Source organism: Chiloscyllium plagiosum, unplaced genomic scaffold, assembly GCF_037043375.1.
Source record: "Chiloscyllium plagiosum isolate Xiang-an unplaced genomic scaffold, Cpla_swu_hap1 HiC_scaffold_29, whole genome shotgun sequence".
Taxonomy (NCBI): Eukaryota; Metazoa; Chordata; class Chondrichthyes; order Orectolobiformes; family Hemiscylliidae; genus Chiloscyllium; species Chiloscyllium plagiosum.
In genome coordinates, this window is record NW_028270167.1 from 23299456 (window position 1) to 23315253 (window position 15798).

The window sequence follows — 15798 nt, forward strand, 5'->3', positions numbered from 1 at the left end:
CTTAAATTGAACTGACAGAGAATATTCGGCTATTTACTAAGACCAGTTTCTCAATTATATTAGTTGTTTTGTGCAGATTTGTAACGCTACCTCCAATTGCTTTACACTTTAAGGCATTGAGGTTAAAGGTGAGACAGAGCAGCAAAGAAGGAAAGGAAGCAAATTCTGCATTCCGTACCCCACTGCCTGATCCATATGGGGAAAGGATACCTGAGTGAGAATCAGCCAGTTCAAGAGCATGACCCATGGCAAAAAATCGTGGAAATGACCAGCTGCTGGTTATCAAGAGGTCCTTTTTAAATTAGAATGAAGAGATTTAAGGTTAAGTTATGAGCAACAGGGAACTTTGAGCTGCTGAGCACCAGAGTTAATTCAGGGTGTGAATATCCTGCAGGCTTGTGAAGCTGTACATTTCAAAGGGACAGGCCATAGAGCAATTTGAGAAATTTTGAGACTTGAGGCCTTTTTGTTTCCCTGGTTAAGTGATCAGTATAGGGATTACCAACAGAAGTTGGGACACTGGCAAAAGTGTTTAGGATGACCTTAAATCCCCTGTGTGTAGAATGGAACAAACAGGGTGAGATTATAATAATTAGTTTCTGTTCCCTTCTATAAGTTTCCATTCATCATGGTTTGCTTGTCTTTTTGTTACAATGGGAACTATTTAATCTGATTTTGATTATTTGAGTACGTGGCTTGCTAAGCCTGCTCTGTGATTATGGGCAGAGCTAATCTTGGGTGTCAACCTCACTTTCCTGCAGTTTTGCAATAATCCCTTAATTCCATGTGAGACCTAAGAATCTGTCCATTCAAAGCATAAATGTACTCACTGGTGATTCCATGACCTTCTGGCACTGAGAATTCCAAAGACTCAAATTTAACTGCATTTTTAAATGTTCTGTTCCACTAAGCCCTAAGACTGAAAAATGTGCCACTTCTGTCCACAATGTAGACTCACCAAAAGTGTCCTGGAAACTTGCCTGCTCAGAAGTGTATTGGGTTGGTCAAGTCTAATATAAAGTCAATGTGAATGAAATTTGTGGCAGCAGTTGACTTTAGGTAGGGACAGCATTAGGTACTGTTAGAGGTGGTAGCTTATGGGTGCACAAGGTGCTTAAACTCATCTTTACACCAAAAGCAATCCAAACTAGCCTCAGTCAGTTCATGAAGAGACAGGAATCAGTCATGGAGGAGCAAGCTACCCATGGTCTCAAAATCTTGCTTTAGAACTTCATAATATTTAATTGGGGGAGGTGATGGCCTATTGGGAATATGACTGGACTGTTCGCCAGGAACCTAGGTAATGATCTGGGGACCCATATCTGAATGCCACCAGGGTAGATAGTGGAATTTGAATTCAAAATTTTTTTAAAAATCTGGAATTAAGAGCCTAATGATATGTATGAAATTGTGGATGCTTGTTGTAAAAATCCACCTCTTTCACTAATACCTTTGGGGGGGCTAAGCTGCCATCCTTACCTGGTCTAACCTACATGTGACTCCAGACCCACAGCAATGTGGCTGAATCTTAACTGCCCGATGGGCAATAAATGCTGGCTTGGCCAGCGTTGCCCTCATTCTGTGAATGAATTTATCTGCATTTTAAAAATATTCAGTTTATGCAGCATTGGGTGTGGAAGAGATGTGATGAGAGATGCTGCTGGGTTGAAAGGGGAGGGTGAATGAATGGGCTTGCGATGGAAGTATTTTGCGAGATGTTACTATGACAACGGTGGGTGTGGTTCTGAGGACAAGGGGCTGGTCTCCAGAAATCTGAGCTTCACCCTCGGCTGTCGGGAGGTGAGTGCAGGGAGGGAGTTTTCAAGTTGCTGCTGATGGCGAGTTCGTCCCCGGCCGAGAGGGAGGGTGCTGCCGGACCGTGTGAGCCTCTTCCCCTGGCCTGAGGTTCGGGTGGGAGGGATAGGTCGCTGAGCTTCTCTCGGTGTCCTCCAGTGCCCCGGGACCACCTCTAGCTTCACCAAAAACACCAGTACATGTACAAACTCGCTTGTCAGCTCAGCTGATAGGAGAAATCACATTCGACATGAAACATTACTGCAGGGATCAGTTGCCACGTTGGCAACTTTCTGGATTCATTTCCAGAAACAGAAGTAAAACTGCACCAGTTCTGGCAGCTTGCCAAGTCCTAATGTTGCATAAATTTCCACGTCTGCAACGCCTTTTTTTCCCCAGTGACTTTGTCGTCGTCTTTACTGGGTTATTTAGGATACGGTATTACTATTTAAATGGACGACTTTCAGGTGCATTTTACAAATATGAAGACTTCTATTTATTATTCATGCCAATTAATTACTTTTTTTGAATGGAATGGGAATCTCAGGTGAACTCCCTACTGCTATTAAAATAATTCTACATTAACTCTACTTGTGGACTTGGAAATATTTAAACGTTGCTTGTGTCATTTTGTACGATTATCTCAAGTTTCTCTTCTGTGTCTTTCTTGACATTTTCCTGTTATCTGATACGAATTCATGTGAAATCGAAATTTCGGGAAACGTTCAGCAGGACTGGCATTTTCTGTGACCAGCAAAACGAAAACTCAACTTGACTTCAATGGTGAGGAAATTTCTAACAATAATTAGGCATTTGATAAGGTTCCCCATGGTAGGCTCATTCATAAAGTTAGGAAGTATGGGATACAGGGAGATTTGGCTATCTGGATTCAGAATTGGTTGGCTGACAGAAGGCTGAGAGTGGTTGTAGATGGGAAGTATTCTACCTGGAGGTGAGTGTTGAGTGAGGTACAACAGGGCTCTGTTCTTGGGCCTCTGCTCTTTGTAGTTTTTATAAATGACTTGGATGCGGAGGTTGAGGGGTGGGTTAGTAAATTTGCAGATGACACTGAGGTTGGAGGTTCGTCGATAGTATAGGGGGCTACTGCAGGCTGCAACGCGACATAGACAGGATGCAGAGCTGGGCTGAGAAATGACAAATGGAGTTCAACCTGGATAAATGCGAAGTGATGCATTTTGGAAGGTTGAACTCGAATGCTGAATATAGGATTAAAGACAAGATTCTTGGCAGTGTGGAGGAACAGAGGGATTTGGGTGTGCAGTACACAGATCCCTCAAAGTTGCCACCCAACTGGATAAGGTTGTTAAGAAAGCATATGGTGTTTTGGCTTTCATTAACAGAGGGATCGAGTTTAAGAGTCGCAAGGTTTTGCTGCAGCTCTACAAGTCCCTGGTGAGACCACACTTGGAATATTGTATCCAGTTCTGGTCGCCCTACTATAGGAAAGATGCAGAGGCTTTGGAGAGGGTGCAAAGAAGGTTTACTAGGATGCTGCCTTGGCTGGAGGGCTTGCCTTATGAAGAAAGGTTGAATAAGCTCAGACTTTTCTCTCTGGAGAGAAGGAGGAAGAGAGGAGACCTGATTGAGGTGTACAAAATAAAGAGAGGAATAGATAGAATCAATAGCTAAAGACTTTTCCCCAGGGCAGGATTGACTGGTACGAGAAGTCATAGTTTGAAGATATTAGGAGGAAGGTATAAAGGAAACGTCAGAGGTAGGTTCTTTATGCAGAGAGTTGTGAATGCATGGAATGCATTGCCAGCTGTGGTGGTGGAAGCAGAGTCATTGGGGACATTCAAGCGACTGCTGGACATGCACATGGATAGCAGTAAGTTGAAGGGTGTGCAAGTTAAGTTACTATATTTGACATGAGGATTAAATCTCGGCACAACATTGTGGGCCAAAGGGCCTGTTCTGTGCTGTACTTTTCTATGTTCTATAATTGGGGACAAAATTAATATATAAATGGAGAAAAACAGGTTAATTAAGGAAAGTCAGCAGGAATTTCTTAAGGGAAAATTATGTTTAACTTTCTTTTTTGAAGAGATCAGAAAGAATTACAAGGAAGTAATGCTGCTATTGTGTGTATCGTCTTTCAAAAGGCATTTGATATAGTGCTAAATGACAAGTGCTTGAGCAAAGTTGTAGCCATGAAATAAAATAGGCAGCAGCAAGATGGCTGAGTGATAGGAATTAGAGACTAGTACTTAATGGATATTCTTCGGGTTAGAGGGAAGCTTTTAGTGGAATTCACGCAAAGGGCCAGTGTTGGAAACAACATTCCCTCTTGGCTGTGCAACTGCTGGGAAGCTCTATGGATGTCGATCAACTTGCTAAAGCATGGTTTCAGCGTCCATAAGCTTCAGCTGTGCATGAACCTTGAAGGACTGCGCAGCAGCAAGAAAAGTTGCAGGAACAGCGATTGGAACCCTTGATTTTCCTGATTTATACTCGTGGCCTAGATCTCAGTACAGTTCCAACAATTGCAAAATGTGAGGAGATTGTTTAGAAATCGAAAACAGCATAGACATGGAATTGGTGAACAAGTGGCAGTTAAAGTCATGAGAAATGTGAAGTGATTAATTTTGATAGGAAAAATGTTGTGAGACAATAAATTAAAGTATGCGAGAGGTGTGGTGAAAAGGTTGTGAAGGTATTGTAATGGTGTAGAAGAGATTCACAAAAACCATTCAGGGATGAAGAACTTCAGCTAAAGTTGAAAAAGCCAAGACTATGATCCTTAGAGAAGAGATGATTTGAGCTGAGGTATTCTAAATCGTGAGGGGTCAACAGAGATGATGGGGATAAATTGTCTCAACTCATGAAAGGATGAAGAACAACAGGACACAGATTTAAAGCAATTGGCAAAGGAAGTAAAAGCAATATGAGAAAAAGCTTTTTCATGCAGTGAGTGGATAAAGTCTGGAATGCAATGTCTAAAAGTGTAATGGAGACAAGTTCAATCAAGGCTCAATTAGAGACCTGTTGCAAACACAATGGGCCAAATGACCTTTTTGTGCACTTGTAACAATAATGTGATTCTAAAAGTTAATATACTGACTTTTCAGTGAAGCTTTTGGTCAGCTGCTGTGAACTTTCACTTTAGCTCAGTGTCAAAAGTATTTGTTGATGACTAGTTAAGCATCCAGAGATGTTTTACTGTGGTAAAATTACTAGTTAATACAAGTAGTTGTTCTGAAACAAATAGTGAAAGAATGAGACAATAGTCACTGACAAAGACCGTCGAAATATACCAATCACAAGATATCCTAAGCTGGAGAGATGTACTGAGTAAGGTGCTACAGGAATCAGCGCTGGACCTTCATTATTAATTTGTGGAAATAACTTGATTCAGAAAAAGGAAATGGTATTCATTAAAATTCACAGAAGACACTCAGCTGGAGCAGGTGGACAACTGAGGCATCCATTGAATGAAAGAAGCACATAGATAACATTGACAAGTAAGCAGAGCAATCATAGATAAAATTTGGTGAACTATTTCATCTTGGCTGAAAGAATGGGAGACACATTCAAATGATAATGAACATAAAAGGAGAAAGTCTGAAAGAGATCTGGAAGCAATGCCCTATTTGACATGTGTAGTTATTTGCAGAACCACAACAAATACAAATAATGATGAGCAATACTATCAAATTAGTAAATTTATGTAAGGAGCAAAGATTAATAGTTGAATCGCATGGAAAAGTAAAGACAAGGGAGGTCACCATTCCATTTTGTTTATTCTCTCATAACTGAATTACAAAAATTGTAAGGTAGATAAGTGTAGATGGTAGGGAGATGAGGCCATATAAACTCGTTTAAGAATGAAGGGAACATCAAAAATATAAATGCATTAATTTTAGTCAAATATTTGTTGAACACAAGGGTTCATGGGCACAAAAGCAAAAGGCAAGATCAAGACTTTGTATCTGGAACCACTTTATCACACGAAGCATGATTCACACCTGTGCCGGCATTCAGGCTAGTGTGTGCAGAAGAAAACTCAAGAATTAATCAAGATTTATTTTGATGATGTGACTTCAGTAGTCATAGGTTTACATGAAAGATTTGATGTGTTTGGATAAAATGGCTTCACACCTATGTAGTATCTGTTCAGCTGTAACTATTATTATTTCCATTATGATTTTCTTCCTCTTCTTTTGGGAGAGAATGGCTCCAGTTCAAGCCAGTTGATGCCAGTACTGCTTCAGTGTCTCACCCAAGTGACTTATTCAAATGTGAACATAGTGAGCAGGCAAACTAGTAAGCCATCAGGATGATCACAGCCTGATCCTATTGTTATCCAATGTTCAAACTTCCCTCATTAAGAGTCCAAAATATTTAAGCCTCTCTATTGAACAATTGCTTTAAGAGACATTATTGCTTAGAGAACTAAGAGCTCCTGTTGCTTAGATCGTATACATAGTTATCTGTAAATGCAAGTTGTGATCTGAGTTGTTAAATCTGAATGAGATATTAAAATAAACCGAACCAATGCCACCTAATTTACTTATTACAATTAAGCGGAAATATGATAATATGCAACCATGTAATTGGTTTATTTTTTGAAGTAATCTAATATTATAAAGAGAAAGCACATGATTGACTTGAAAGTTCAACACAATCTGGTGCCTTACAGTCTGGAAACCTTTGAGGTTCAACATAGGTTGCTGACCTTCCTTAATGCAGATGTATTGACACTTAAAAAAACAGCAATGGTTTAAGAAAACAGCACACCTTCTAAAGGCAATCATTGATCGAGGTTAAATGCTGGCTTGGTCAGTGAAGCCCACATTCCCAAATTAATTTATTAAAAAATGGACCAAAGCGGGTTAATCAAGTTCAGAAAGAGCAGTGGCAAGGGTGCCTCACTATCCTGCGACAGGAAAAGGAACAACTGTGAGATTTCTGTTGATGTTCTCTTTATCTTTTTCTGATCAAACAATTGACGAACATTCGCTGTCTGGGCCTACACAAGTAGAGTAGTTTCTTTGGAGGTCTACATCTGTTGATCCATACCCGGGCATGAGAAGAAAGCCATCCAAGAAAAAACAAGATAAACAAATCTCTGTAATAATTAATCCCTCTGCTGAAAGTGCTAATTCCAAACATTCCAGTGATTCATTTAGTCAAAAGCTTCGAGCTGTATTTCAGACCAAATTGTAACTTTCCAAAATCTGAAGTTGCTTTGGAAGCTTAAATGTTTGTTTTCCTCTCCCAATAGTGAGTGAACCATGACTTCACCAGCTATTGCCTCTTTAAGGTGGGGTGAAATGAAGGTTGAGGGCAGTGATACTCGATACAAAGATTGTAAAGTCTGGCCAGGAGGAAACCGAACATGGGACTGGAGAGAGACAGGAACTCGTGTGAGTAAAGATTTACTCAAAACTGTTGAAAGTCATAGTAATCCAGCAAACTGTAGTTTAAAACAATATCATTTGTACATATTGTCTGCCGTTGGATTGCATGAAAGGATGTTGTCTACAGTGAGAAGGGTTTTGTGTAGTACTGTGTGTGCTGTGAACATTGATCCATAGAGTTCTTCTATCAATTCCTTGTTCTGATGTTGTAATATTTGCAGTCGAATGATTTACTTTAAATTCAAGAAAATTCCTATCAAACAAAAACAACAACAAAAAATGAATACACTAAAATAGAAACTAGTTCTGAAGAAGGATCACTGGACTCAAAATGTTAACTTTGCTTTCTCTTCATAGATGCTGCTGGACCTGCTGAGTTTTCTGGAGCTTTTTTGTTTTTATAACATGAACACAATCTTCAGCCTAAACTAGTGCTTCATAAAGCTTTTCACACTGTGATGCCATTTCAAGACTTGACAATTGTCATGGCCCCTCAGTAAGAATTAGGAACTGGAAGGGGGACTGCAAGACTGAGATCACAGCTGTAATCGCTTGGTCGAAGCTCTAAGATGGCCATTGCTGTCTCAAGAGCTCAACCTCAAAACTTCAGCTCACAATCCCACATAGTGTCCTGATCCCCACTTTGGGACTCTGAACCTAAACAATAGATACTCGATAAACAGCATTAAACTGGTGTATTTAACGTTTAAAGGAGATACTTGCAACAATACATAAGTGCATGGCAGAAATAATATTGATGCATATCAATGTATTCTTTATATTTAAAGCTCTTTAGTTATACTACTTTCATCCTTTTTTCGACACTGTCACTGAAATGCATTTTGCCTATTATTTTTTTCCTTGTACGTGTATGTTTTCATCTGTACAGTATGGTGACATTCTGTATGTCTTTCAGATATAAAAAAATTCTATGAATTCAAGTGTTTGGTTGAAATATATCTGTGGTGTCTATGACCATTTTCTTTCCTGATTATACTTTGTTGGAAAATTTTACCGGAGAAACCAGAACACTTTAATTACCCTTGTGAATCCAGATTTTTAAAAATGGTAATCGAATGGTCTCCTTTGTGGTCAAGTGCATGTGCTAAGAATTGCTGCCATGTTGAGTTTTAGCACTTCTATATAGGGCCTGACCTATAGCCAATTAGCACATTGGCTCCTTTTAGCTGAAATGAGCCCTAATGGTTGAATTCTCAAAGTATATTCCAAGAGTTTATTTGTGTGACTCGTTTCTGTACGGCTTATCTCTGGAGACCAAAATATTGTAGAATGGGACATGTACAATATTTTAATGGGAAGGCTTCTGAGCTTTGAGGCTTTCAACAATCACTGCACCTATCATTCAAAACTACCAGCTGAAGAGAAGTTAATAAGCCCTGAAAACCCTTAGTGAATAAAAAAAAAGTTTCTGATTTTGTGGAATTGTAGTTTGTGCTTTAAGTCTTGACCCCATGTTTTTACAGCATACACCTGGAATTCAACCAGCTGATGTTAATGAAATTGTTAACAAAGGTATTCAGACACTAGTAATTGGAAGGGGAATGGACGAAGCATTGCAAGTAAGTATTGTGTGTTTTCAGAGAATTATAAGTTTTGAATAAAAGACTCATTAAGCTTCACTTGCTGTTGGTTTTTGAGGTCATTGTCTTTTTTTGATATTCAGATTTGGACAGAAAGGTGACTCATTGACAATCATGCTTATATGAAGTGTGTGTGTGTATGTATGTATGTATATATATATACAGAATTTATCTGAGAGGCACGACTGTCAATTTTAAAATTCACTTATGGGACATCAGAAAGGCCAATGTTTATTATCTATCACTTGCTTTTGAGAAGATTATAGCAAGCTGATTTCTTAAACCTCTGCAGCTCATTTGGTTCTAAATACCGCAACAAAGCTAATTCAGCTCTTCTGCTTTTCCTGCTACAATTGGAAAGCTTCCTACATCATTTTAGAGAGCTGTTCAGATTCAACCACGTTGTTGTGGGATCTGAATCTGTGTCTCCAGAGAATTAAACTATTAGTCTAGTAACATCACCACTACAATATCCATTCCTTTATTATTAACCTTAAGTTACCATAAAGTTGTATACAAGTATCCATTTGAGAATCTTCATAGAGCAAGTTTGCTGCTACAGGAAATTAGCCAGAAATTCCTCCGACTCCCTTTGGAATGCTATGGTAAACCAAGAAGCATCAGACTGCTGATCACTAGTTATAATAAAGAAGGCCCTGAGATTAAAATATCAAAAGATATGTCAGATCACGCTCATCCAATCCAACATCTTGCACTACATTACTGAATATATAATGATGCTAGTAATGTAGGCCTCAGCAGCGACTGACTCCCCTTGTGTCAGAACATTCGGGGTTTAGGCTCCACTACAAAGTAAATATGTAATCACAGCTGGGGCCCTCTTGTGCAGTGGTAGCATCTGAGTTCAAGTTCCATCTGCTCCCGAAATGTATAATAACATCTCTGAACAGGTTGATTAGAAAAATAGGTTGAATAAAAAATTCTAATCACAGCTGACAGTTCAGTCCGGTACTTGGGAAATGCTGCCTTTTCAAGTTTTCAGCTTGTTAAATCAAATGTTACCAGTTTTTTAAAAAGTCGAGTGAATTTGACCTTTCATCAAGCTAAATTTACTAACATCTCGAGATTATGAATTGGGGGTTTTAGAGCACCAGAAGAGGTTATTTGATTCATTATATCCATGCTGGCCCTCACCTAGACCAACTCAAGTTGTTCTGTTTCCCTACCTTTCCCTGTACTCCTACTTTTTTTTTCCTCATCAGGTGCTTGTCAAATTCTCTTTTCAACATCCCCACTGTAGTTGCTTCAACCCTATTCTCATTACAGGAACTATTCACTGCATTTAGAAAATACTCATGGTGGTTACTTTTTTGATCTTGTGCTGGGAGTTATTAGTTGCCATCACTTTACTATCACATGGAATTTAAATGGAATATGAATAGATTTTCCAGACGGCATCCAATGTTTTTAAAAAAGTGCTACTTTGGAAATGAGTGTACTAGTCATCCTGGAGCTCGCATTTAAGTTGTACAATTCAAGTCAGACCAGTATGCATCATTTTTTTTTAAGTTACCCATTTGTGAAACGGCTATCAATTGATTTGTTATGGATTCAGATTTGATCCAAATCAGTAATGAGCACAGTTTCTTTCATTGAAGAGGCATCATGGAAATCTAACTTGCAATGTTGATTTTAGGTGCCTGAAGCAACTCTGTCCTTCATCAGAAGTAAGGGTATTGATCCTGTGGTTCTCCAAACAGAGAAAGCTGTGCAGCAGTACAACAAACTAGTGAAGGAAGGTGTTGCCGTTGGAGGAATTTTCCATTCAACCTGCTGAAGCATCCAAGGACTACAGGAGAATATTTTGTTCTGTTTTAGGTGGTAGTTTTAGCACTTTGTTATGATACTTCATGCACAATACAAAAGCACATTACTTTTCAGAACACAAACTTTGAGTTAGAACAGATTTTGAAAACGATGTAAACAATTAACACTATCCAGTGGCTTACTTTTGCAACTAAAATGATTATTTGGACTACAATAAGCCAATGCTTGAATTTTTCCCCTGTTTGAATGAATAATAAATGTTCCTTGCTACTTCTAACTAATGTTTATGTTGAACTCCATTGTGTTTCAGCGCTTGTCTTGGATGTCACATGCATTGGCTTATTCAGTGTTTTGAACGTTATTATTGAGTATTATTTATCTTGTTTATATATAGCCCAGAATTGTGTGCACTAGATATTTATCTCTTTGATTAGAATTGACTCTGGGCAAAGGAGTTAATGATAAGACCTAAATACCTTTGCTGCAACCTACTGATAATGTGAAAGTCAACAGATCCAACCACATTTTAACTGTCCCCATCAGTAAGCACCAGCTGTAACTATGATAACTTTGGCACATCTGTCCTGAAGGTTATTAGAGTATCAAGAAGACAAAACCCTTGCAAAGTAACCATAACAGAAATGCTTCATAAGCAATACAGCAGTCCTGGACAGAACATCATTACACTTCCCACGAGTCACGTTTCACAATCGCACATATACTTTATTCCAAGTATTTCATAGAATCATAGGATGGTTGTAGCACAAAAGGAGGTCATTTGGGTTGTTGAATCCATGCAATCTTTTCACCAGTTACACGAATGACTTCTCAAATATCACAGCTTGAAGGATTTGGAGATTCATACAACACTGTACAAGGTATATTGTCACTGTGCTCTCAGCCCACATCAGTTTGTTTAACATTTCCACAATAAAGTTTGCTGCAAAAATTGTTGACAAATGACATCTCATATGGGCTGCTGGGTAATCTTTAACAAACAACCTTATTTAAATTAATTTCTCAATTACAAAAATATGTCTGGTGCTGCATTTAAAGAAGTTATTGAGCACATTAATTGTCTAATGGTAATAGGAGAAAGCTGAAATAAATTCTAAAGGATTCATTAGAGTAGAAGAAATCGGTGCATTCTAAAAATGTTTGACCTATAATTTGAAAAGACTAACCTATAGAGCATATTCAAATAAATTTTAGTTTCAAGATTCTTTGACATTGACTCACCAAGCCTGGTGTAATTGAGGTAACGCCATGACCTAAGTTATTTTCTGGGAAGCCACTTGTAATTTGGAAAGTAATGAATCAACTAAAATATAAGTGTTCCCATCAGTAGCACCAGCTGTAGCCATAACAACTTATTTGCTACAACTGCCCGTAAGGAATCTGGAACATCTAGCGAACAGAAAACCTTCACGCAGTAGCTGAATATAATATTCCAGCAAGGAAATATCATTCTGGTTTTACTGGGTGTGATTTGTAAATTTGCTGCCATTAAAAAAAACAAGATTCAGAAATCTACTTTTCCAATTGAGTAAAAATTGAAAAGTTTCCTGTTACTTGTATTCGGAACACTTGCAGGTCTGACTGCAATGATTCAATTGCTCTTGAATGATTTTTTTTACAAACAGTGTTACCCCAATCTGGCTAAAGGTGACCTTGGATTAGTAAAGTGGAGATGCTTTTCAACATTTGAAAGGTTTAATCAGCTAATTACAATACAACAAATATAAGTTTCAGAACAGGATTATTACAGCCCATCAAGCTTGCTCTGCCATTCAATAGAATTATGTTTAATTTACATTTTTAACTTCATTTTCTTGCCTGCAATCCATATCCTTTGTTCCTCTGAACAAAATTCGGACTATCTCAGCCTTAAATATCTTAACAGTGGAGCCCCTGAGGTAGAAAATTTCAAAGATTCATAACCCTCAAAAGACATGTCTCCTTAGCCCAGTACTATGTTATCCTAAGTTACCTTAAGTTATCCTCTTTGTCCTGAGATGCAGCAACCAGTCAATGGCTACCCTGTCAAATCTTGTCAAAACCTGAATGGTTCAATGCATTGCCGGAAAGTAAGATAATCTAAATGGCCTAGAATGTGCCTTTATCTTCTACCAGAACTTGAATAGGGTTATTTCAACTCGTGTTCTGATTTACACAGTAAAGATTTACTGAAAAATATAAATTGCTGAACAAGTTAAAAAAAAACCTGTTTGCAATCTATCCTGATGGCAATGTGGCATTCTTTTTTTTTACAGAAAACCATACAGATAAACAGCTATAGACACTTTGTTTCCACAACCTAGAAAGAAGCCACCCACTGATTAAAGTCCTCCTGGTCTCAACCTAAATAAGTACATACAGGCCATCCTTTAAAATGCAGTCACTTTAGTTTAGTACCAGAGGACTGGAGGATTGCGAATATTGCACCCTTGTTCAAGAAGGGCAGTAAAGATGACCCAGGTATAATTATAGACCAGCATCTGCAGTCCTCACTTTCTCCTTACAGACCAGTGAGCCTTACGTCTGTTGTAGGAAAAGTTTTGGAAAGAAGAGATGGGATTTATAAAAATCTAGCAAGCCACAATTTGATTTCAGATAGTCAACATGATTTCATCAAGGGCAGGTCGTGTCTCACAAACCTCCTTGAGTTTTTTGAGAAGGTGACCAAGTAGGTGGATGAGGGTAAGGCAGTTGATGTGGTGTACATGGACTTCAGTAAGGTCTTTGATAAGGTTCCAGATGATAGGCTGTTGGAGAAAATGCAGAGGCATGGGATTAAGGGTGATTTAGCAGATTGGATTAGAAACTGGCTTTCTGTAAGAAGGCAGCGAGTGGTGATTGATGGAAAATATTCAGCCTGGAGTCCGGTTACTAGTGGTGTGTGATAGGGATCTGTTTTGGGACCAATGCTGTTTGTCATTTTTATAAATGACTTCAATGTATACATAGGTGGATTGGTTAGTATGTTTGTAGATGACAATAAAGTCGGTGGAGTAGTGGACAGTTTGGAAGAATGTGGCAGGTTGCAAGGAGACTTGGATAAACAGCAGAATTGGGCTGAGAGATGCAAATAGAGTTTGATACAGATAAATGTGAGGTGATTCACTTTGGAAAGAATAACAGGAAGGCAAATACTGGATCAATGGAAGGATTCTTGGTAGTGTGGATGTGCAGAGGGATCTTGCAGTACATGTACATAGATCCCCGGAAATTGCCACCCAGGTTGATAATGCTGTTCAGAAGGCATACAGTGTGTTAGTTTTATTGGTAGAGATATTGAGTTCCAGAGCCGTAATGTCATTGTGCAACAACACAAAACAGTACTGCGGCCGCATTTGGAATATTGTGTGCAGTTCTGGTTGCCCCATTACAGGGAGGATGTGTTCGCATTGGAAAAGGTGTAGAGGAGATTTACCAGGATGTTACCTGGTTTGGAGGGAAGGTCTTATGAGGAAAGGTTGAGGGACTTGGGTCTGTTCTCATTGGAAAGAAGAAGGCTAAGAGGGGATTTGATAGAGACATACAAGGTGATCAAAGGATTAGATAGGGTAGACGGTGAAAGTCTTTTTCCTAGGATGATGACATCAGCTTGTACGAGGGGCATAGCAACAAATTGAGGGGTGATAGATTTAAGACAGATGTCAGAGGCATGTTCTCAGAGAGTGGTAAGGGCATGGAATGCCCTGCCTGCCAATGTAGTTAACTCAGCAATATTAGTGAGATTTAAACAATCCTTAGATGAGCACATGGATGATGATCAGATAATGTAGGGGGATGGTCTTAAATTAGTTCACAGGTTGGCGAAACATCGAGGGCCGAAGGCCATGTTCTGCACTGTATTATTTATGTTCTTGTAACTGAGGATCCTGACCCCTGGTCCCATTCTATAAAATTTCCTCTTCACCCTCTCCATGACATTGACATTTTGCTTAAGCTGTGCTACTGTAAATTGGGCACAGTGGTATAGCTGAGGCATAGCAAGTTATTTATAAGCATTTATCAATTTTCTTTACCTCTATTGGCATAATAAAAGACTCATATACTTCAATAGCTATATCATCCTGTTTATCTACTCTCAAAGATTTCTCTCTATAAACCTGTAATAATGTCTGATCTTGTAAACCCTTTAAAATTATACTGTTTTGTTTATATTGCCACCCTTCTTGTTCCTTCCAAAATTCAGCATTTTTCACTTCTCTATGCTAAATTTCAGTTGCGATGTCTTCTCATTTTACAAACCTGAATATATCTTGAAAGTCCATCAATCACTCTAAACTCACACTGTTACTTCATGAAATTACTCAAATTCATCAAACACAATTTATTTTAAATAAATCCATACTGTCATTGATTACCATATTTCTCCAAAATAAGTTATTTTATTCCAATTACTGTCCCCAAATGTGTTCCCTTCACTGGCATTGTTGTGACTAGTCTATAATTACCCAGTTTATCCCTCTTTCTGAACTTTAATCCAACCTCAAGCTCCTGTCTTTGCAGCATTAAATAATTTTAATAATGTCAAACTATCAATTGTAATCAGAACTGTATTGTCTTGCAATTAACATCAATCTTTTGTAACTCTAAAAACTCTAAGTGCCTGTACTTCAGGGAAGAGGCTAAGGCTCATCTGTGCAGTAACCATTCTTTGTACATGCAGTCAATTTCTCTTTCAACAATATTGTGAAATAAACAAACATGTCAATTCCACAAGAGCTGCATACACGCTATATTCACAATATGACAATTCTCTGACAACATAAAAGGGAGGTACTTAGGTAATGTATCCTTTCTTTTTGAATGCTCTTCCCTCCCTTTGAAGACACTTAGTCATGTTCCAGAGGTTTCACCCATCCTCAGGTGACAGTACTTCATGTAACAAATTGAAAAACAAGTGTTGGGAAGATATTCAATAGTGAGGAGAGCCAACCTGGTACAGTCCAGCTTTGTTCACATACTATTCATATGTTTCCCAAGTCCAGTTTAACTAATTGAACAACAATCAAAAATGAGAGCCTCGCTAATTTTTCCCTGAATACTGAAGCTGATTGCAATAGCCTCATTGTCATTTGCTGAGATCAGCAATCTGAGCACAGTCCAAGAATTATGAAGTCATAGTCACCCAGGGAGAAAACTATAATTCTTTATGCTTCAGTCTTACAACTTTACACTTATACATAAATGAATGTTTTGCTCCACTGGGAAAGCCTTAAAAG

General features: G+C 38.5%; 1 protein-coding gene across 4 annotated transcripts; it reads left to right on the forward strand.

Moving 5' to 3' along the window:
* The first annotated feature begins 1749 nt into the window (after nt 1-1749).
* On the forward strand, nt 1750-11479 carry LOC122540690 (mth938 domain-containing protein-like). 4 transcript variants are annotated; one of them, XM_043676774.2, is made up of 5 exons: nt 1756-1800; nt 2527-2577; nt 7040-7181; nt 8660-8755; nt 10434-11476. In XM_043676774.2, exons 3-5 carry the CDS (start codon nt 7050-7052, stop codon nt 10572-10574), a joined length of 369 nt encoding a protein of 122 aa, XP_043532709.1. In that variant the 5' UTR covers nt 1756-1800; nt 2527-2577; nt 7040-7049; the 3' UTR covers nt 10575-11476. The 4 variants fall into 4 exon arrangements, with proteins under 4 accessions (XP_043532710.1, XP_043532709.1, XP_043532707.1 ...); XM_043676772.2 differs by having other exon boundaries at nt 1763-1800; nt 2524-2577; XM_043676775.2 differs by lacking the exon at nt 2527-2577 and having other exon boundaries at nt 1750-1800; nt 10434-11479.
* Nucleotides 11480-15798: the final 4319 nt, after the last annotated feature.

Coding starts and splice junctions, on each gene's coding strand:
- LOC122540690 (XM_043676775.2), top strand. CDS start 7,050: ATGACTTCACCAGCTATTGCCTCTTTAAGGTGGGGTGAAATGAAGGTT. Junction 7,182..8,659: donor GGAGAGAGACAGGAACTCGT/GTGAGTAAAGAT, acceptor ATGTTTTTACAG/CATACACCTGGAATTCAACC. Junction 8,756..10,433: donor GAATGGACGAAGCATTGCAA/GTAAGTATTGTG, acceptor TGTTGATTTTAG/GTGCCTGAAGCAACTCTGTC.